Source organism: Uloborus diversus, chromosome 2 (assembly GCF_026930045.1).
Source record: "Uloborus diversus isolate 005 chromosome 2, Udiv.v.3.1, whole genome shotgun sequence".
In the NCBI taxonomy this organism is placed as follows: Eukaryota; Metazoa; Arthropoda; class Arachnida; order Araneae; family Uloboridae; genus Uloborus; species Uloborus diversus.
The window spans coordinates 46,401,629-46,423,574 of record NC_072732.1 but is presented as its reverse complement, the minus strand read 5'-3'; the positions used below and the strand labels follow the sequence as shown (position 1 = coordinate 46,423,574).

At 34.6% G+C, this 21,946-nt stretch overlaps 1 protein-coding gene across 1 annotated transcript in view; it reads right to left on the bottom strand.

Annotated features, from left to right (window-relative positions):
* The window catches only part of LOC129216297 (tachykinin-like peptides receptor 99D), a 48,072-nt gene extending 26,446 nt beyond the window's left edge, over positions 1–21,626 (bottom strand). The window contains exon 1 of the mRNA XM_054850507.1: positions 20,805–21,626. Coding sequence (XP_054706482.1) covers positions 20,805–21,626 — 822 coding nt within the window. The remainder of the gene's footprint in view (positions 1–20,804) is intronic.
* Positions 21,627–21,946: the final 320 nt, after the last annotated feature.

Below are 21,946 nucleotides of genomic sequence, written 5' to 3'. Positions count from 1 at the left end.
GAAAGTCCGACGACGCAATAGTGAAAACCTCAATTGTTCAATTATATTAACCCCCGCAAGGTTGACTGATAATCTGTATTGGCAAATCAAGTTTGTAATTCGAATAGTAGGGATGCGGCTTTGTTCATTATACTGTGCTTGAACAAAATACGCTCAAACCTGTCTTTGTGCGGTCTTTTTTGTGCGTTTTTTTTTTTTTTTTTTTTTTTTTTTTGGGGTATATGAAAATTTTAATCAGATTGGGACTCAACTGACGAAATTGTTTATAAAAAGAATGCAAGGTAGTATCTTCAAGAGACCACAAAGGCACCCAGATGGAAGGTCACTGTGACCTCCCAAAAACTTCTTTTTTCGGGAAATTTCCGTGACGATTCGGCAAATTATCATTACTTGGTTTATTTTGACTTCCTTTAAAGAAGCAATTCCTAGTTATTTCGTACGTTTTTTTGGGTAGTTTTCTGCGTGAGACTTTTTTTTATGCGGTCCCTATCCACCGCTGGAAAAAAAAGAAAAAAAATAATAACTGTGTTGCGAAAACTATTTTGTATAGCTACTCTTGAAGTTTCGAACGATTTTTTTCTGCGATTATTTTATGCGGTCCCTATCCACCGTACAAAAACAGGTTTGGGTGTATAATGTTTTGTGATAAATTACTCTCACTATAGTAAGTAACCTGTAAAGGTTACAATTGTTGATACTCTGATTAATTCACCATTTTTTTAGAAGTTAATCACCCAAATATTATTTTATACTTTTGCCTACATCGTATGAACTGAGTTCAACCATAGTTTTTAACTCAAGCTGTCGTATCCCCATTTAATTCCAAATTTAAATTATCGAGGTAGGGTGAACAGTCCATTCATCTTTTTTAGAGAATTTTAAATACCAACAGATGAATGAAGCTACAGGGAAAATAAAACTGAATTTTTTAATGGAAAAGGGGAGCAAAGGGACTTGCTTTGAAAAATGGACTTTAAGGCTAAAAAAATCTACTGAGTAGGAAAAACTGAACCAGTTCGAAGCCCCTTTTTTAGCTATAAAATATATAGTATAAGCAAAAAATGCATAAAAGATGTAAGGCAAAAAATTTTTTAAATCTATTTCGTAAAATCGCAACTTTTCATTGGTAGCAAATTTTCGAATTTGGATTCTGCTGGGAATTTTTAGATGATGGGTCAGTCAAGATAATTTCCGGACTGAAATTTATAAAAATAAACAAATGCATTTTAAGAAAGCTTAGCTGTCACTGATTAACATCCAAACCGGTTTTTGCGGGGTCTCTCTCTCTCTCTCTCTCATTTTTTTTTTTTTTTTTGTGCGGTATATCAAAATTATTTATAAAACGAGTGCGAGGAAGTATCTTCAAGTGACGACAGGGCCATCCCGATGAGAAGTCACTGTGACCTCCCAAAAATTTCCTTATTCGGGAAAATTTTCTGGAGACGGCAAAATTATCATCACTTGGTTTGTTTTGATTTCGTTTAAATATAACATTTTGTGTTATTTTCTACGTGAGATTTTTTGTGTGGTTCCTATCCACGCATTAAAAAATTAAAAAAAAAAAAAATTTTTTTTTTTAATCGTGTTGCGAAAAAAACTTTTTATAGCTATTCGTAAAAGTTTCGAACAATATTTTTTTTTTCAAAGGATTTTTTTATGCGGTCACTCTCCACCACATAAAAACAGGTTTGGGTGTACTTAATTCAACTGATAATCGTTTCAGAAGTAAAAACCCTTACGGGAAAAGATTATAATCTTGGAAAAGAAGGATTTAATGCTCAACAAAATGTAAATTTAAAATTCGAAATTATGTTTAAAACAAAATGTTTAAGATTTTGTAATGTTCTGTGGCAGTGTTACCCTACCTACGACCCACGAACTCTGCATGCAGTCCTCGAAGTCGATCCGTGAGATGTGTTGTTTTGAACAATGTTGCAAATTGAAAATTACGATTAATGCAAATGAAACAATAGGGTCAGATAGTCAGAAATTGGTTTCTGAAAAACAGATGTATGTATTTAATAAAAGAATCATAGTTATGTCAACAATAATAAATGGTTTTTAATTCTCTTTCCTTTTCCATATTTTCCATGTTATTTAGAAAAATTTTAAATATTTTTCAAATTTCATAAATGTTCTTCCCCGTGAGAATCATTTTAGCATGAGGTGGATCTCTCGGGTACAAAAAAGTTCGGTATAAACTGCAGTCCTACTGCATCATTCTGATAGCAAAACTATATTTATTGCATCATATACTATGCCAAGAAATCTTAAATTATTAAAAACTGACGGTATGTACCTATCTATGTCAAAGTTACTTCTTCCGAACGTCAGTGAACTGACCATCGAACCAGGTATCGATAGATTCTTATTTTTTTTCCGTCCTCTTGTCTGGCTATTTGACATAATTCTCCCATTTTGATTAACGGGGATATCAATTAATAACGATTAATTACAATGTTTAGATTTTGACATAAAAACCCTGTTTTTCGAAGGCTTGCCTCCATTCGAATTCAGTCCTTCATCTCAACTTTCCGTAACAATGCTGTTATTAAAATCTGTAGCGTGAAAAAAATCATTGAGAAGAAAGATCTGTTGATTTTTTTTTTTTTTTAATATGAACAAATAAAATTCTGATTTTGTTTTGAGGCTTTTCCTGTAATCGGGAGATTTAAAATGTTTCCTTTCTGGGTATTTTTCCGGAATCTGCCGCAAAATTTTATAGATTTTTATTTTGTTCAAGCCTAATTGTTGAACACGCATCACTTGACAAAACTTTTATTTTCGAGGTAGATGTTGCAAAGCCGGGCGACGCAGCTAGTAGGTTATTACATCTCTATTCTTCAATGCTATTGAAATAGTCTTCCCCAACCAAACTTTACATTAATGAGTTCAATTGAATCATTGATGTCAATGAATGAGCTTGATCGATGTCGCTTGGAACTCAAATGACGCGAATTTAGTAGATGTACGCACATTAAAGGTAATCTTAGTAATTTCGTACCTACGCTTAATTTACCTATTTTAATGCAGGCTTAATGGAAGCTTAATTTGTCAGTCGATTCGCTTTTAGAGAATACTTAGAAGCTGGTATTCGGAAATGCAACAAGATTACAGTGTGAGATTGCAGGACGATTTGACTTAATGTTTAGTAAAATGTATGGTCATGAATTACGTGAAAGCTATGAAGGCGATTTTCTGCAGAACACTTAAGCGTTAAGTAAATTGTTCACTTCATATAGAATCGGATCATTTTCCTGACTATAATTTAGTAAGCTAGAACGTCTTCAGAAATTCAATGACAAACATGAAAAATACTCACACAGAATGTTTGAAGCATATGCAGTGGCGTACCTAGCATGGGTTACACCCGGGGCGGAAGTTTCTGGTGTCACCCCCCCCCCCTACAAACGCAGTTTTAATATTCCACGTAAACATAAAAAATGTACAATATTCAGAACAAACTACATTTAAGGTTTAGCAAAATTTTAAGTGCGATAATGTACAAAAGATAAATAAAATCTATGAATGACTTTTATATAAACTGCCCTAGATGCATGTGTGCGTCGAGAGGTCAAAAAAGTAAAGGAGTGTTTGAAATTTATAGCCCCGTGATTATTTCAAACACAGCGAAAGATAACGGGTTTCAGTTTTTTGGTATAAGAGGTCACTACTTGGTCAAGTATTGACAATACGAACCTAATCCTGAGTATAGTATTCACACCATGATGTGGGCAGGAAATTATGGCGGTCCGTGGGTTGACTCCCGGAAAGTTTTAAAATTTGTGGTCTTAAAAATGCATTTTATCTTCAAATGTTTTAAAAACTTGCAATTCCACTTTGGGTATCACCCCCCAGACCGGTGACACTTGGGGCGAACCTGTCTGTGAGTTGATGTGTCTGTCTGCCCCCCCCCCCCCCTCCTTAAAAAATTTTGATTTAATAGTCCGACATTTTTTTTTTTTTTTGAAAGACCTCGGCAAGGAAACCTCATTAAAAGATCTCATTTTTTGATTTGAACAATTTTTCGTTCAATTTTCAACAGTTCAAAAAAAAAAGAACAACATTAGCGCCTACGGAGAAATTCAAGGTAAATATAAATCCTGCACTTATAAAGGCGAATTTGCTTCAAACAAACTTTATTTGGGAAAAGGTTTCGAACAATACGATGTATAGAAAATATCTTTTTGATTTGAAGAAATTTTCCATTCAATTTTAAACACTTCAAATCCCTTAACATTAGCGCCTACGGTGAAACTAAAAATCAGCGAAGATCCGTGAAACTTAAAAGCGGATATACTGTAAACAAATTAAGTTGGAAATAGCTCTTTATGACCAACTCCTGACTCCGACTCCTAGAATTTTAGGGCAATCGACTCCGAATCTAACTCCTGAACCCGAAAATTAGTCGAACTCTAAATCTGACTCTGTAGTTTTGAAAAAAGAATAGACACGGAGGTGATGTGATTGACTACGACTCTTGGAAAGTTAAAGTCTCCGACTCCGACTTTTTTATCCCAAAATAAGTCCGACTCCGACAGCATTAGCCGGGTTGTGGACTTTAAGGGAAAATGACCGATTCTGACTCCGAATCTGAATTAAGAACCTTCGACTCCCGAATCTGACTCTTTTACACCAAAATGATATTGACTCTGACTTGAATTCGCAGCCAGTTTTTACTTTGAAATATTTATTGTTCATTTGATTTCTTTTTATTTTCATGCTAAAATTTTAATTTATGTAGTTAGTGCTTGGTGTATAAAATCAGAGCACTTCAGGGTCTGTCCACGGTGAGTGACGTTACAATTTGACTCTATTTTTAACTTACGGATTCAGCGCTATCTTGAAATTAAATTTTGTTTCTTCTGAAATTGATCTAAAATACCATGATATGGTACATCAATGTCCCCACACGTGTTTCCAGACTTGAGGAAATTTTTTGGTGTGAAATTGAAGGTAATAAAAAAACGTGATTGATGTTACGCAGAAGAGACATTGAGAAAATTGACTTATATACAATTTGAAATTCTCTTCAAACTAATAACGTAAAATCTAAACAGAGTTTTCCCTCTTAAAGTAGAGATTTTAGACTTGATGAAAACTCTTTGTTTTATTAGAAAAACTTAAAAACGGAGAGCATAAAAACACCCGTGACTGACAATACAAAGATTTTGTGACTGATGTTACATTTACAATAAATTGCTGCAATTATAAACTATTTCTCCTTAAAAATGAAATTAGCATATGTTTTGTTTAAAATTACAAATACAAATACAAATACAAAAGTGACGACCAGCAACAGGCTCTGGGCCCAGCTAGACTGGTCCTAGTCAATTTACAATCCCCAGTGAAGATCAATGGCCCTCTTAAAACTGTCTACTCCTTTGCTCATTACCACCTCTTCCGGTAAGCTGTTCCAAGGTTCCACTACCCTGCTAAAATAATAATTTTTCCTAATATCCATGTTAGCCTGAGATTTAAATAGCTTAAAACAATGACCCCTTGTCCTGTTTTCAGTGCTAAACTTTAGCCCCGTAACATCTTTCGTTTTAATAAATTTAAACAGCTGAATCATGTCCCCTCGGTCTCTTCTTTGCTCAAGACTGTACATTTTTAGCCTTCTAAGCCTGGAATCATAATCTAAGTGGGAAAGTCCACTTATTAGCCTTGTAGCCCGCCTTTGAACCCTTTCCAATATATTAATGTCTTTCTTAAGATAAGGAGACCAAAACTGAACAGCATACTCCAAATGGGGTCTTACCAAACTTCTATATAAGGGCAGAAGAACTTCTTTAGATTTATTTGAAATAGATCTATTGATAAACCCAAGCATCTTATTGGCTTTGTTGCTAGCAATGCTGCACTGTTGGCTAAACTTTATAAATCCTGACTTATTAGGACCCCCAGATCAGTAACTTTGTCTGCCTGACTAATGACTGAACCTTGCAAATAATAACTTGTACACTTATTTCCATGCCCTAAATGTAGCACTTGACATTTCCCAACATTAACAGCCATACCCCATTTATCAGTCCACTCCGTAATATGATCTAGATCCTCTTGCAGCTGATTTGCTTGTTCTTCATTTTCTACAGTCCCCATAACTTTGACATCATCAGCAAAACAATTCATGTTCCCAGAAATATTTTTGTGAATATCGTTCATAAAGACAATGAACAAAACAGGCCCTAACACTGATCCTTGAGGAACCCCGCTTAACCTCACTCCAATTAGAATAATTTCCCCTTACAACTACTCTTTGTTTCCTTCCGGTCAGCCAATTTTTTACCCAAATGAAAGTTTTCCCTCCTATTCCTATATCAGCTAATTTGCTAAGTAAAGCAACATGCGGTACCTTATCGAAAGCTTTTTGAAAATCAATGTAAACAACATCCACAGGCTTCTTATTGTCCAAAGCCATGGTAACTTTGTCATAGAAATGTAATAAATTAGTTGCACAAGATTTACCTTTCCTGAAACCGTACTGAAAACTAGTCAATAGATTATTAGTTTCTAGAAAATTTACTATCTTAATTTTCATCAATGTTTCAAAAATTTTGCAAACCACCGAAGTTAGACTCACAGGTCTATAATTTCCCGCACTCCCTTTAGACCCTTTCTTGAAGAGCGGTGTAATTGTATTTAAATTACAAGAAAAGTACATTTATAAAGTTTTGGAAGATATATTTTTGATGTATTTCATAAAATAAAAAGTCCTCTTGCATTTATTACATAATGAGCGCTAAATATTTTATTCCTTTCTCACGTGAATAATAAATTTCGTTCACATTGACAGGCTATTTCCAATGTCTTTCTGTTGCAATCTTGAGGGTTACTAAATACTCTTAGTTCTTAATTTCAATGCATCTAACTTCTCGTGATACATTTATTAGTGATATTCTTCAAGAACCCGTTCTCCAGTTGCAGTCAACAATCTCGGAACATGTTCTCTGCTGGAAGTGATTCCCTCCTTTAATGCAAAAAAAAAGTGTTGTTGCTTAACACCTGCTGCAGCTTATGAATTAAAAAAAATATTATCTCAAATATAACTCCTTATAACGTGGCTGCAAGTCGGATGGTGATAGCTCTGAAATTTGCATGAAGCTGTGACATTTAGAAATATTTCTGTATCGATAATATAGCCCTTTTTTGTTTTTTCAAATGTATTACATTCAGAATTAGTTGTATCTGTTTGTCAAATTTCATGTTAAAATTTTTTTTACGGTTGCAGTTTTCTTTTGTGACGATATAACAAAGAGCGCTTTTAATAACTAATAGATTTTACTAAGGTTTCATTATTTTAAAGAGGGGTAATGCAGTTGCTAATTTAAACCTGGGACTTCTTTACTTTTAATTTGTTCAACTCTAATTCTACTTCTTCACCTAATTTCTCTTTGTAGTTTTATTCTGAACTAACTTTGGTAATTATGATAGGTTTTTTAAAATTATTTTATTAATTTTTCATCCTCCGCTCTTTTTAGCTTCTACTATGTTTTAGTTTTTGTAATTTTTATGTTTTCCTTTATTTCTTAATTATCTCGCCTCTTTTTTTTTGCCTTTCTGCAGCAATCAATGGCATTTGTGCAATTAGTTTGAGGTTTATTACCGAAAAGATAAATGTGACTGATGTTAAATATTTTAAATATAAGTTTTAAATAATTAAATTCAACTATTTCTAAATATTTAAGGGATTAATATTAAAGATATCATCATAAATGAAGAAAACATGACTTTTTATTAACTTGGGTTTGTTTTTGTTTAAGCAATGCAAACTTCTATACAATTTTGTGACTGATGTTACATTAGTATGAGGCCTAGTTTTAAAAACAAAATGTTAAAAGACAATTATAACAGTTTAAATATTCTTTGTTGGTCTAATCTCTTTTTGTGTAAACTAAATTTCAATAAAAAATAAGATTGTAGACATAACAATTAATTTCCTAAGTGAAAAAAAAGGATTAATTTTTAGAGCCGCTTATACAACGACACATGGGCACTGATTAGTGTTGTTCAAATTTTCCTATAAAACTTACAAAAAATGTGTTTTATAACTTTTTTTTTTTGCATAGTTTTATAAAAATAGTCTTTTTTTCCTCATATTAAAGAAAAAAAAATACTGTTACAATGAAGGTTTTTGTGATGTCGCTAGTTTCATGGAATTGCCCTTTATGTTTCTACAAAAAGATATGCGTAATGTTTTTCCAATTATTTTTTGGCAACAGGGGAAAAACAAAAGATATTTTTTTTAAAAAAATATGTTTAATTTAACGAGCTTATTATTTTACTTTTTTTTTATTTTTAAAAGAGTTTTTAAAAAAATGAAAAAAAATATATTAATTGCTTTGTTTAAAAGGATTTACTACTTTGTTTGTTCATTTATTTATTTTTTACGCATCTATTTCTTCTGTTGAGCGAGGCTTTTTTTATTTTTAGAAATCAGGTTGAAATGTTAAAAGGTTACTTTTGAAACAAATTTCAGTCCCAGCTAATTTTGAGAATATTGATTAGATGCTAGAAACTCGATATTGAAATACGGGAAAGTAGACTCGTTCAATTCTAAACGGATTTTCCTGTTTTTTTTCTGACTTTTACTGTGGAAGTAGTCTAAAAATGAACATTTCTTATCTGAAGCACATTCAGTAATACAAATCCTCTGCCCTGAGCAATAGTCCTTTCATTCTCGATGATCAAACATAAAAATACAATAAAATCTTCCATCCATAATCGGGAAAAAGTATAAATATATTCTTAGAGTGAGACTCAACTAAGAGAAACGCAAGTCAAATTCAATAAAAATTCAGAACCTTTTTCAAAAAATGTTAAGAACTGTGAAGCGTCTTGCAAGAAATAGTATTACTTTGGTTGACTTATTTGACACTTTGTCGAAAATATTCTTTCCAAGAAAAAAACAGATTGCGTCAGTCCCAATTTCGTTCTTTCCTCCTCAAGCAGAGCAGGAAAGAGTGAAATGAAGCCTCTTTTACTCCCTGTAGGCAATATTTAGTCATACTTTAAATAAATAGTTGATCTGAAGAAAATATTGTATGTTACGTTTATTATTAAAAATGTTATTTTACTCAAGATCACAGTTTATCTGGAAGCGATGCTTTGAAAATCTAAACAAGTTTATTGTTTTATATAATCCTTCAAATATGACTTGTATGGTCTATCTATACCACTTAAAGAAAGACTTAGAAGTACATGAAATGAAAATATATTTCCACAAGAATAGATACTAGTTAAGGATTTCCTTTAGGAGTGCAAAAGAATTTGCTCCTTTTTTTAAATCAAAAATTAGGCTTCATTGTTTTTGAAAGAATGATACATTATCTTTTATTCAAAGTAATGTCCACGCGCTTTTCCCATTATCCCGACAGCCTTTCATACACCACTAAGGAAGAACGTCTCATCTTTTCGGGCTATTCACGATTTGACTCAATGTTTGGTATCTTTAATGATGTAACGTCCTACATTGACAGTCCATGTGTCATATATATAAGAACAAGTGATAATGGGGAAAATCAATGTCTGGTGAATGCGACGATTGGGATAGAATTTCTGGGATATATTTTGATTTAGTTTTTTCTGTTTTTCGCTTTTTTTTTTTTTTTTTTTTTTTTTGAGCAATCACGGATTGCTTATTATTCTCACTTTAACGCAGTTCGCGTTGGCATGATTTTTGTATCTGGGCCTCTGCGAACTCCACTGTCTAGTGGCCTCTGCGAGCAGAACCACTGTTGGCCGGTAGCGTCTATGCTCCACACACACACATTCCTACATACATATACACATACACACACAAGCCAACACACATATACAGATATACAAGATTACACACACACACACACACACCTACACACACTCCCACGCCTACATATACACACACACACACGTCTGCACAAACACATTTGCGAACACACACACGTGCACACACACACACACACACACACACATAGAGAAGTCTGCTCACACACATGTACACACGCGTGATTGCGAATTTAAATGCAAGATGTCAAAAATTCAAACTTTGCTTTTGCTTGTTTTTGTTTGAAAGTTGGCTCTATCGACAGTGTTCTTAGCTATGAATCTTTTTTGTGAAAAAGTATCGATATTTTAAAATTTAATATCATTCCTTGTCATCACCAGCGACTATTCGATGACCAAAAACATTTTGTTTATGATAGGTTAGAAGAATTTCAGTAGGTTTCTCCAAGTTAAAGAAACAAATCAAAGGTCCGCTTGATTAAAACTTGACATATTTCTGCGAAAAATATTGTATGATGCTGATACAAAACAGCTTACGCTTCAAGGTTATGTTGCGGGACGTTCAATCTTGCCACATGACATTTTACATCCGAAAACTTCAGCCATGCTTTATTGTTTGGGTCACGTTTTTTCTAGCAGCGAACACTTATACATGTACACCTTTTACCAACATTTAGGCTTTCCTATAAATGTGATAGCATATCTTAGCTACATAATTACTGCGTAACACTTAATGATTTAATACGAAGATAAATCAGCTAATTACACAGTAACTTAGAATATTTTATTGTCTTCCATAACTAGTAGGAGAAGGTGGCACAAAGCGGGTAGGTCGCCCAAAGCGGGTAGGCTTTCGTATGCCTCCCCCCCCCCCCATGGTGTGTAAGCGGAGATGCATACCTATGATGTGTTTACATGAACACTCCCGAGTTTTAATCAATCCCAGCCATCAGTAGTGAAGCGGCATGACGTAACCAGGCTTTAAAAAAATATATATATATATATATACATATCTAAAAAAATAAAGTTTTATAAGTTGTGATTAGTCGAAGACGATTTTATTTTTTTTATATTCAATTTTTATACGTTATTCTGACACCGTCCACCTACAAACTACGATAGTCATTTCGTTTGTTTCTTTTTACTTCCTTTTACAAAAAAGGAAGTATTGTATTCGCAAAAAAAAATTTGACTCAAAAATCGACCTTAATTTCCATTTTGCTCACACTCAAATGAATGTTGAGTTTTTTTTTTTTCGACTCGACTACACGTGGATAAGTGTCTAAGAACGTATAGACACGCGAAATATCCATTTTGACGATTCCCGAGTTAGTTACAACGAGTTTTCTCGTGACGGCTGAATGTACGTATGTATGTATGTGCGTATGTGCGGATGGGCGTATGTGCGTATGTATGTCGCATAAATCAAGAACGTTATGTCCTAGTTAAATCCCCTAAACTAGTTGGTATAACCTAAAAAGTTAAGATTTGGTACGTAGACTCCTAGTTTGGTCTAGTTAGACACCTCCCGTTTTGGTTGCATTCGGATGTGTCTAAGGGGTCTTTTGCTCCTTTTTGGGGGAAAATAATAGTTAATTTCGATGTAAACTCAAGTGGTGTTACTTGGCGGACACTTGGCGATATATCGCCAGTTTTGTCGCCAACTTGGCAACAAATTTGGCTTTTTTTTTTAAAGTCTGGCTTCAATTTGGCCACTGTAGGTGATATTTAGAGAGTAAACTATTGAATCACACTAAAATCTTTATTACTAATAATAAAGCTGAAAGTCTCTCTGTCCGGAGGATGTCTGTGACGCGCATAGAGCCTAGACCGTTCGGCCGATTTTAATGAAATTTGGCACAAAGTTAGTTTGTAGCATGGGGGTGTGCACTTCGAAGCGATTTTTCGAAAATTCGATTTTGTTCTTTTTCTATTTCAATTTTAAGAACATTACGGAATAATCATAACGTGGAATGGGAGAGCGAATGAACATAGCCAATTGGCGAGAAATTCATCATCCATTATTTGTAAATATACAGGCGAACCAAATGACGATTTAAATTTCTACTACGGGCAAAGCCGTGCGGGTACCACTAGTTACCAATAATGGGAAAATTACATTAAATTGGAGTAAAAGAAAGTCATGTGAGACATACATCAGCTCGTTTAAACTTAAGGTTATAATCATTGAAATAAACAACGTGCCTTCTGGCAAAGCGGTTATATGATTTAATCATATATTTATTTATAATTTCTTGACTCGTGAGCTGATTTAGATTCTGTATTTCAATAGGATAAGTATAACTTTAAAAAGTTATTTTTTAATGTGGCAATTAAATAGTCTATTAATTTAATCAGTTATTTCTTTATGTTTTATAAACAAATGTGTTGATTTTAAATTGGATAAATACAGCTGTTTTTATATATTTTTGTATAATGGCAGGTAGCTAGTCAATTATTTTATTCATTTATAACTTAAAATTTGATTGGCAAATGTACCAAATCACAATTTAGTTAAACTCACCCGCTTTGGGCTCCCTAGTAAAGCAAAGCGGGTTTTTCAAATGTTGTAAAGTTTGACAATAAATAAATATTTATTTAAAATAATGAAAAAACCATTTATAATTTTAAAGTTCAAAAACCCTGCTAGGAAATAAAACCGAAATTGTTGCGATACAAATCCAAAAACTACAATTTTCGAGCGTTCTTAAGAAACCTACCCGTTTCGGACCACCCTCCCCTATATAACTGTTTTGCAGTCACACGGTAAAAAAAAAATAGAGAGAAATCTCACTAATTACTTCCTGCTAATATTCCAGAATTTCATTTGTTTGCACCAGTTTCCTGCGTTTTTTTTTCCCGAAAAAGTTGCCTGCATTGCAATTTTTCCATGAGTGCCGATTTTACAGTGTGATGAAAAACATGCTTAGCTACCAGTGTAAAAATATATTAGCTTCTCTATTAAGTGTTTCTCCGGGAGCTTAGCTGCGGCTTTTCCGGATTAAAAAACTCAGCTGATTAAAAGCGAAATGTCGTCTTCGGATATTGTAGCTTTGAAGGAGTTTTCTGCAATTCCGTCTTAGCTTCAGCCATTTCTGCTTTAGGCTGTTTTCTGGTAAATCAGGAAGGTTCCAACTAATTCGATATACAGTGGCTCCCAAAAGTGTTCGTACACCTTGAAATTTTGTAGTAAAACCAAAATAACGCAAAACTGAATTCGAATATGAAGTCCAATTTTTTTTCACACCATTCCTATGCCAATCTGAATAAAACCCAGTAGTTTTTTTTTTTTTTTTTTCAAAATTTGCCAGATTTTATTTTTGAAATTTGTCAAAAAACGAAGAGACAGAAAAAATACGCCACAAAAGTTATCGTACCCTGAAATATTTTCGAATAAATTCATGATTAAAATTATCATCTGTGGTTTTTTTTAATTATTTTTGCATTGTAATGACACTTTAAAGTCATTTGCCTTTAATTTTTTGTTTATTTATTCCCTAATATTCTGCTTATTATTTTTAAATGGCAGGTATGAGTACAAAACAACAAACACGATTCGAAATTTGATTTTTTCCCCTCACAGTAGACATACATTGGTTTAAAATGTCTCTAAATTAGTTAATTTATGCCATTCTATAGTGAAGTGTTTGATAAAATGATTTAATTTAAAGACAAGAATCAGATCGAAAACAAGGTAAGAAAAGATCAACTGGCAAAGTTAACAAAGCGTGATCGGAGGTTTACAGTTAAAACAATTATGAAAAAGACACATTTGAGTGCTGAAAAAGTTTCTGCAGAATTGAATGAAACATTTTACATTTAATTTCCACCTAAAATTGTTCGCCAAGTTCTCTGATTAGCTGGATTAAAAGGGGACCTCTTCCCGCAGAAATTTTCTTATTCGTGCGAAAAACAGTAAGCTAGCGCTTCCGTCGTAATATCAATGATAAATAAGCTCAAAACGTTTTGGAACAATGTCTTACTTATAGATGAAAACAAATTCAACATTTTGGGTTAAATTGTTGTATAATTGTAAATAGAAGAAAAAATGAGGAATTTAATCTTAAGAACTTAGTTGGATCAGTTAATCAGAACGGTGAAGGTTTTCTTGTGTGAGGGTGCATAATAGCATCAGGACTTGGAAATTTGGAATTTTTTGATGAAATAATAAATTATGCTGTTTATTTAAATATTTTTAAAAACAATTTTAAACTATTAGCCCAAAATTTGGTAATCAGAAACAACTTTGTTTTTTTATCAAGATAACGATAAGAAGCACACGTTTGCGTTTGGTGCCTCAAAAATTGTCCTTAAACTTAGAAATATCTCCTCAATCGCCAGATTTAAACTTAATGGAACAACATATTTGGAGATATCTGGTATCTAGATTACGAAAATACACCATTGAAACGAAAAGCGAACTAGAAACAGTAAGACTCGAAGTGCGGCTGAACACTTACTCAGAAAATGAACAAAAAAAAAAAAAAAGAAGAAACAACGAAATCTATTCCCAGACGTTTAAAAGCTGTTGTTGATACTGCATCATATTCTACTAAATAATAACTTTGTAAAAAGTTAGATTATTTACTAATTTTTCGACATTTTTTCAAAGTGTACGAAGACTTTTGTGAGATAAAATTTCCGGTACTTTTCGGTTTTTGATTTTTTTAAAATTATGTTTTTAATGTTTTATTAAAAATTTTCATGTAGTTTTGTTAAAAAACATATCATAGATCTTATAATAAAATACCTATTTCGAAATAATAATTCTAATCAATGGATAATGGCCTATTTCAATGAAAGTCGTAGGTGTACGAACACTTTTGGGAGCCACTGTACATGCGTTAGATTTCAGCTGAACGTTCCTGAACGTTGTTCTGGAAATATGACTGGCCATGATTGGGAAGGTTTCTAAAACTTTCTGAAAGATTTCAGGTTAATTTCAAAATGGATGCTAACTTTCAGTAGGAAGCTCTATTGGTTTTTGCCGGATATGTTACTGGCAGAAATTAGACATATCAGCTTCCCATTATTTTCGAAGAACTTTTTTTTTTTACAGTGCGCAGTAACTTCTGAAAACTTGTATTTTGACTTAGCAGCAAAGCCATAGTAAATATGGGGATAGAAGAACCCCTCTTTCCCCCATCATGAAATATTAAAGTTGAAAATGACGTTTACGTGATAGAAATAAAAATAAAATAAATCTGTGTTCAAAATAACTCTTTTTTTTTTTTTAAAGTTGTGTCAGCAAAGTTTAAAACAATGACTCTATGAAGTCATCTAAGCTGCGGGATCATCTCAAAAGTTTCGCCTTCAAGACCAAGACAAGGATACTAATGGATTCTAAATTTTAAAATGGCGATTAAAAATATTACTTTCATTAGCCAAACTTTTGACACTTTACCCAGCTCCACCTGCGTCCTCGATTAACATTAATGGCATTAATTAATTATAGTAATCTTCATTTAAACTGGTAATTGCTATACTTTAGTAGTAACTCAAATGTCAAATTGTTGTTCAGATACTTTTTTTCGTATTTTGGTTTACACCACTGCGGAGACAAGAAAATAAAGTAGCGACTAATAAATTTGCTTTTCTCGCCACTGGAGACCAGAAAATTTTCCCAATATTGATCTTTTGTGTTACCGAATAAATATTTGAAATCTTTCAAAAACAGTATGAATAATTTAAGAAGAGACGCACGTTTAGCAATTTATAGATGGATTTTACTTAAATGGGAAAGTGGCATTTTATTAGGAATATTTTACTGTATAGTTTGAGCATGATTGAGAGATTTTGAAGTAATAAAGCATTATCTGTCTTTATGCTCGAAGGACCTGAATCTTTGATATTTCTAGGGGTAACTCCTGAAAAGTCAAGCCTGATGATTGCGCAAAAATAGCCTGCATCAGTTGAAAATGCAATAAGTAATGCAATTCCTTCAAAAAACTTTAACTCAAATATTGATTATAACGTTTAAATGAAAAAATAAACCTCTTCGAAGAGTAAATTAAAAAAATATTGCTTGCACTTCGTTTGGAGTTACAAGAAACCCCTTTTTGAATGCAGAGAAGCTCTTAACCTTCTGACGCTAAGTAGCTGGAATAGCGATGAGCACGTTTAAGAAGCTCAAAGAAATGTATGCAATCTTTTTGAAATTCATCCTGTAACCGTTTTAATTTTATCTTTCACTGTTTCCAAGTAAAGGTAAATACAAGTTGAAAGAAACAGCCTCAAAACGGAGAAGTGCCAGGTTTTTTTTTTTTTTTTTTTTGTGCAATCACGATTGCTTATTGCTTTTATTTGACTGTTTTGATGTCCTATGATTTTATTTTCCCACTACCACCCTCTGCAGCATCACCATCGACCGGCTCCTCACGATGCTGCTCCTCTAGCGAAAACCGTCTCCAGGTTTCGTCAATATTATACACTTACACGCATACATACACACACACACACACACACACACAAATACATACATACATACACCTACACACACATACATACACCTACACACACATACATACACCTACACACATACACAAACACATACACACACACACAACTACCCACACACTCATGCCTGTACACAGACACAAACACATAAGCCTACACACACATACATATACACCCCCCCCACACACACATACATACACACAACTACCCACACACTCAGCCTGCACACAGACACAAACACACATGCCTACACACATACACATACCTCCCCACACAGAAACACACACGCCTACAAACACACACACACACTCGTGATTGCGAAAAACATAATTTGAGTTCAAGATGACGCAATTCAATTTAGGTTTTTTTTTTCTTTTTTTCCCCGCTATCAATGAAAAGGTAATATATTAGACTTAACGAACGATTTATTAATTCCAGCTCGTTGATGACTATTCCGTACTGGTAACAACCTCAAATAAAGGTGAACTGCACCCTCTAGGTCCCTTAATGAACTTTTTCAGTATTTTCTTAACGGTACTTAAGCTTAAATGTATTATGATACGAAACTTTGAGTAATATTACGATACGAAGGCAATATTATAACTTGGAGCTGTACAATTCTTTCGTGAGTTCCTAGTGTTATGGAAAGCGTGACTTGCTATTTTGATTTTTAATGTAACTTAGGTTTTTTCATGTGTCATTTTCCCCCAGACTACACTCATGTCCAAAATTTGTGTCACAAACATAAAATCTGCGAGAACTGGAAAACTGTTCACTTTGTTGCCACGAATTTCGGCACAGGAGTGCAATTACAATGGGAATAAGAATGTAGAAACTAACAACATGGAAACGATTTTAATTGAGAATTAGGAGACAGGGTACCTCAAAAAGAGTTAAATTATGAATCAGAGGAAGCATTTTTCTCGGAAAAAGCCTGTCTAATACGGAGTGGGACCACCGTGCAATGCAATACAAGCTTCACAATGAGCTTTCATACTCTTTATGAGGGTGTCAATAAATGCTTGGGCAACGAAGCCCTTTCTTCCAAAAGAACGACTCTTGAAGAGTATTAGAGAGAAGGGGTATGCTGTGCAATGGCTTTTTCTAGACCATCCCAAACATGTTCAATGGGACTAAGATAAATAGACTTCGAGTACCCTTACATATGCTAAATATTCTCTTGCTTAACATATTTGTGACCTTAATTCTGGACATCACTGTTTATTGCTATTGAGGACGATTTCATCCTAAAGCTGTGTTAGCTCTAAGAAATGTTGTGTGCCGTATGAGCTACCGTTTCTAAATGCGATATAGCAAAAAACATACTTCACCATAGAGAGCAACATTTTTACGCTACTGAAGTATGACCTATGGATATTGTAGTTCAGATTGCTAATACCTCCGATGACTTTTTATTAGTAGTTGCGTAAGGACATAACATGCATGGCAGCTTACGGCGAGCTCAGCTCTTCTGCTGATTTTCCACTGCTGCTCCTCTATTTTCCAGACACTGCAAGCTCAATTATCCGGACTACACTTCTGACTATTCAACTTTTGTGACTTCTTTTATTTATTTAATTTAAAGCAAAATATTTTGAAAATTCCCCTCAAAATGACCGCTGAACTTAAAACTGCCATTTGGTGGATCATCGAAATCATATACGTCTCAACTTTTCAGTGAGTATTGTAGATGTTGTATTTTCTTCTGCACCACACATAGCAATTAACGGCAAACATATAGAACATGCAATAAACTAAATTCGAATACATGTAATTACTTAAAACATTTAGAGTTGCTTTTAATAGTGCCGGATTGTCGTTTCGCACAAATTCACACCTGGGATGTACAGTATGCATTAGGATGGTTCAAAAATACATGTAAAAAAAAAATTCACCTAGATAACCGGACACCCCTCAATGTTTTTAGACTTGTGGATAGTAATACACTGGAATAATTTTAGCTTCCTTTTTCAACTGAGAGAGCTTGCTAACTCCCCCTCCGTCAAACTTCATAAGTATGGGAAGGGGGTTTGAAAAATACATTGAGCTGAAAAAAACAATGCTACATATCCCAATATACACGAGTAATATGCATATACATTGCAATAAAATTATCTCTTTGTATTAAAAGAAAAAAGTAAGGTCAAAGAAAATTTTGAAAGGAAGTCTGTAGCGGGCCTGCTTCCAGGAGACCCCATAGCCTCTACAGCCTTGAAATTTTGTACAAAATTACTTCGAGCCCCGGTGTTTGCACCTGCCGGTTTGTGTTTTACAATTCGAATTAGTTTTGTTTTGTTTTTTTTTTTTTTTTTTTTTTTTTGTACTTAATTTTTTAAACTCAAATTTTGGGTAAATTGCCTATTAAAGGTGTGAAAAATTGCTTGCACGTATTAATATTATATATCGTTGGAAAGGGTAGAATTTTCAGCGTTCCATGCAATTTGTTTCAATGCACTAACTTAAATACGGCGGGAGTTATTTGAGTTTTTAGCTCGAGCGTTTTTAGGCTTAGCTAAAATTTAGGCACTACTTTCTTCATTAAATCTGTCAGTAAAAAGTGAAAGAATAGTCTCACAGTTTTTTTTTCTTTTTTTGACACCACTGGAAAGAGCGACTTTTTTTACTTCAGATCTAACTCGATTCAGATCTAACTATGGTAGAAAAACTAAGCTTCTATCTCCAAAGAAAAAAAAGTTACAAACAGTTTTAATGAAGTTTGCAAAATCTCATTTCCATTCAAATTACTGATATTTTATTTGGCGTTACCATATTTACGCCTTTTCGATTTGTTTGTTTCTTCTTTCTGATTCACAAATTTTAAAGGGTTTCGATTTTAACGGAAATTCTTAGACTCAACTCAATTCAAACCTCGAGCTAAAGAGCAAAATATATTACAAGAGACCACAAATGCTGTACGTTCTCGAAAGCAAAGACTACCACTCAGGAAAGATTCCATTTCAAAAAGGGGCGATAGGTTGAGGATGAGCACTTACGGCTAGCACTTACTGTCTTTGAACACGTTATTTTGAACCTTTTACTTCCGGGTTTCCCTCCCTATTTTGATAAAATCACAGCAGACCTGACGCATGCGCAAATTGGCGCTAAGTCTTGGCTTAGGAAAACGAACAGTACGAAAGTGGCTTTTCAAACTTACACAACTGCTGTTTTGCAATGCTCAGGAGAGCCCATTGGCCTTACCGATCTGCAAGTTGGTACAAATTATTTTGAAACCCGGGGAAGGGGTGCTTTTTGTTCTAAAGGGAGCTCATAATTCGTTTTTAGGCTTTTTCTTTCTAATTGACGATTTAAACCTTTGCGGATCAAATAAGATTGCTAAGCAATCTTCGGGGGTTGATAAGCGTTAGTAAGCAGGGGACAGAGTTTCTAGTTATTTACGAAAAAACAGCAGGGGAAATTAAATGTTTCTGAATTTGTGGCATTTTCTATGCTATGGCTAATGTTAAAACTTTAGAAGGTCATTGAACACCCTCTTCAAATTTGCGTAAGAAGCTAAAACTTTTACAGCATAACACTATTAGTAAGTCTAAATAAAAACTTGTGACAATTTTCCTCCAATCAACTCTAATTTAAATTCTGAAACTTTGAATTCAAATTATGTTTTTCGCAATCACGAGTTGCGACAAGACTCTACTCATTAGAGTTATTGTTTCTAGAAATGGCTCCAACCCCCAAGCATGTCCCTCCTTCTCGGTGGTTATGTGTGTATAGTTGTGTGTGTGCAGGCTTAAGTGTGTGCTCGTAGGCCTGTGTATGTGTGTAAAGGCGCGCGCGTGTAGGCGAGGGTGTATAAGCATGCGTGTGCAGGATATGGACGCCACAACCCAGCAGAAGTGGATTCCGGGGGACAGTGCTCAGGACCAGAGCAGCCGCCGGTGGGCGGTGGTGCTGCTGGTCCAAGCTGAAAAAGGAATCACAACGTCAAGGACTGTCAAATGAGAACAATAAGCAATCGTGATTGCTCAAAAAAAAAAAAAAAAAGGAGTTGCCTGGACTCTAGCTGAAAAAAAGTTTTTTGAACCTCCCTAATGTACATGCATAAATAACAGAGAGATCAAGTAAGTGAAACATGTTAAATCCATTGATTTTTTTGAGCAATCACGATTGCTTATTGATCTCATTTGACCGTTTTTGGTGTCCATGCCTTTTTCAACTTGGACCAGGGACACCAGCACCACCGCCCATCGTCTTCTGCTGGCGGCGCGGCTGCTCCGGTTTTGAGCTATCCGATCTACTGGTCGGAGGCGTCCATGTCCTACATATACGCACGTTCACACCCATACACACACACACGACTTCACACACATACACTCACACACGCCTACGTGCATACACACAGGTCTACGCACACACACAACTATGCACACGTAACCGCCCAGGAGGAGAGGCAGGCTTGGGGGGGACAGGAGCCGTTTCTAGAAACAATAACTCCAATCAGTAGGGTCCTGTCTCAGTTCGTGATTGCGAAAAACATAACTTGAATTCAAAATTTCAGAATTCAAATTAATTTTCTTTTTTTTTTTTTTTTTTTTTTTTCATTGCTTAGGTACAAGAAATGAACTTACTTTTTTCTTGTTCTTGAGGACAGTGTCATCTCTTGGGGCTGTCACGCATCCCTCCATCCTCAATCTCATTCCCATCTTTCCGTAGGCAAAAGCAATGAAGCACAGGGGAAGTACATACTGTAGAGCAACGAGTCCATACTGGTACATTCCCCAAAGTCTTGTAGATACGCCAGTATTCGCACAAAAGGGCCTAGTAAAGTCACCAGTCGGGGGATTATACACAAAAGTCACATGATATGCGATCAAATATGGCGATGCCGCAAGCGCCCCGAACAGCCATATGCAAAGTATGATGAGCTTTGCAGAAAGTTTCGACGTTCCTTGTCTTTTGAAAGGATGCAGTACTGATATGTATCTGTCGAATGCTATAGCAGATAGAGTGAAAACGCTCACATTAACTGACAGTACTTGAATGAATGGGCAAAAAGCACACATGAACGCCGGTAAAAGCCATTTCTGCAACAAGGCGGCTTGGAATTGGAATGGCACGGCAAGCAGTCCAATAACGACATCAGCGAGAGCCAGATTTCCAATGAAATAATTGGTGACAGTTCGCATCCTGCGCCGAGATATCACTACCCAAAGTACGCAGATATTTCCAACAACAGCTACAAGAAAAACCGCGCCGTATGACACTAGTAACAGCGCTGCCACTCCGATTGGAACTTCGAATAATTCCGTAAATGCTTCGGGTGGAGTCGTAGTTTCATTTGAGGTTATCAGCTCCGTAAATGATAGTTGAGTATAATTCAACATCCTCTCTGGAGTGGGCACAGAATGAAGAAATTCGTCTTTCATATGCATGTCACCAAACAAAGTCATTCTGTAATTGATTTTGTGGTCATTTTAATACTCTGAATTAAATCACCTGATGCAAGTAGCTTCCATATTATTTGCGCAATCAAGAAATTATACCTTTAATACATCAAAAAGTTGTACTGATTTAGCATCCAGATATGTACACGAAAAGAAAATAATTCGCAGTTCCATGTAGAAGCTTAAATTAACAATTACGTCGTTTGGACTAATAATGACTTTCCATTTTGAAGAGCTAATGCAAAAGCATCGTTGAAAAAGATTCTATTTATGCTTTAAAAGGTAAATATAGTGTACGAAATATGCATGTGATGGATACGATGCAC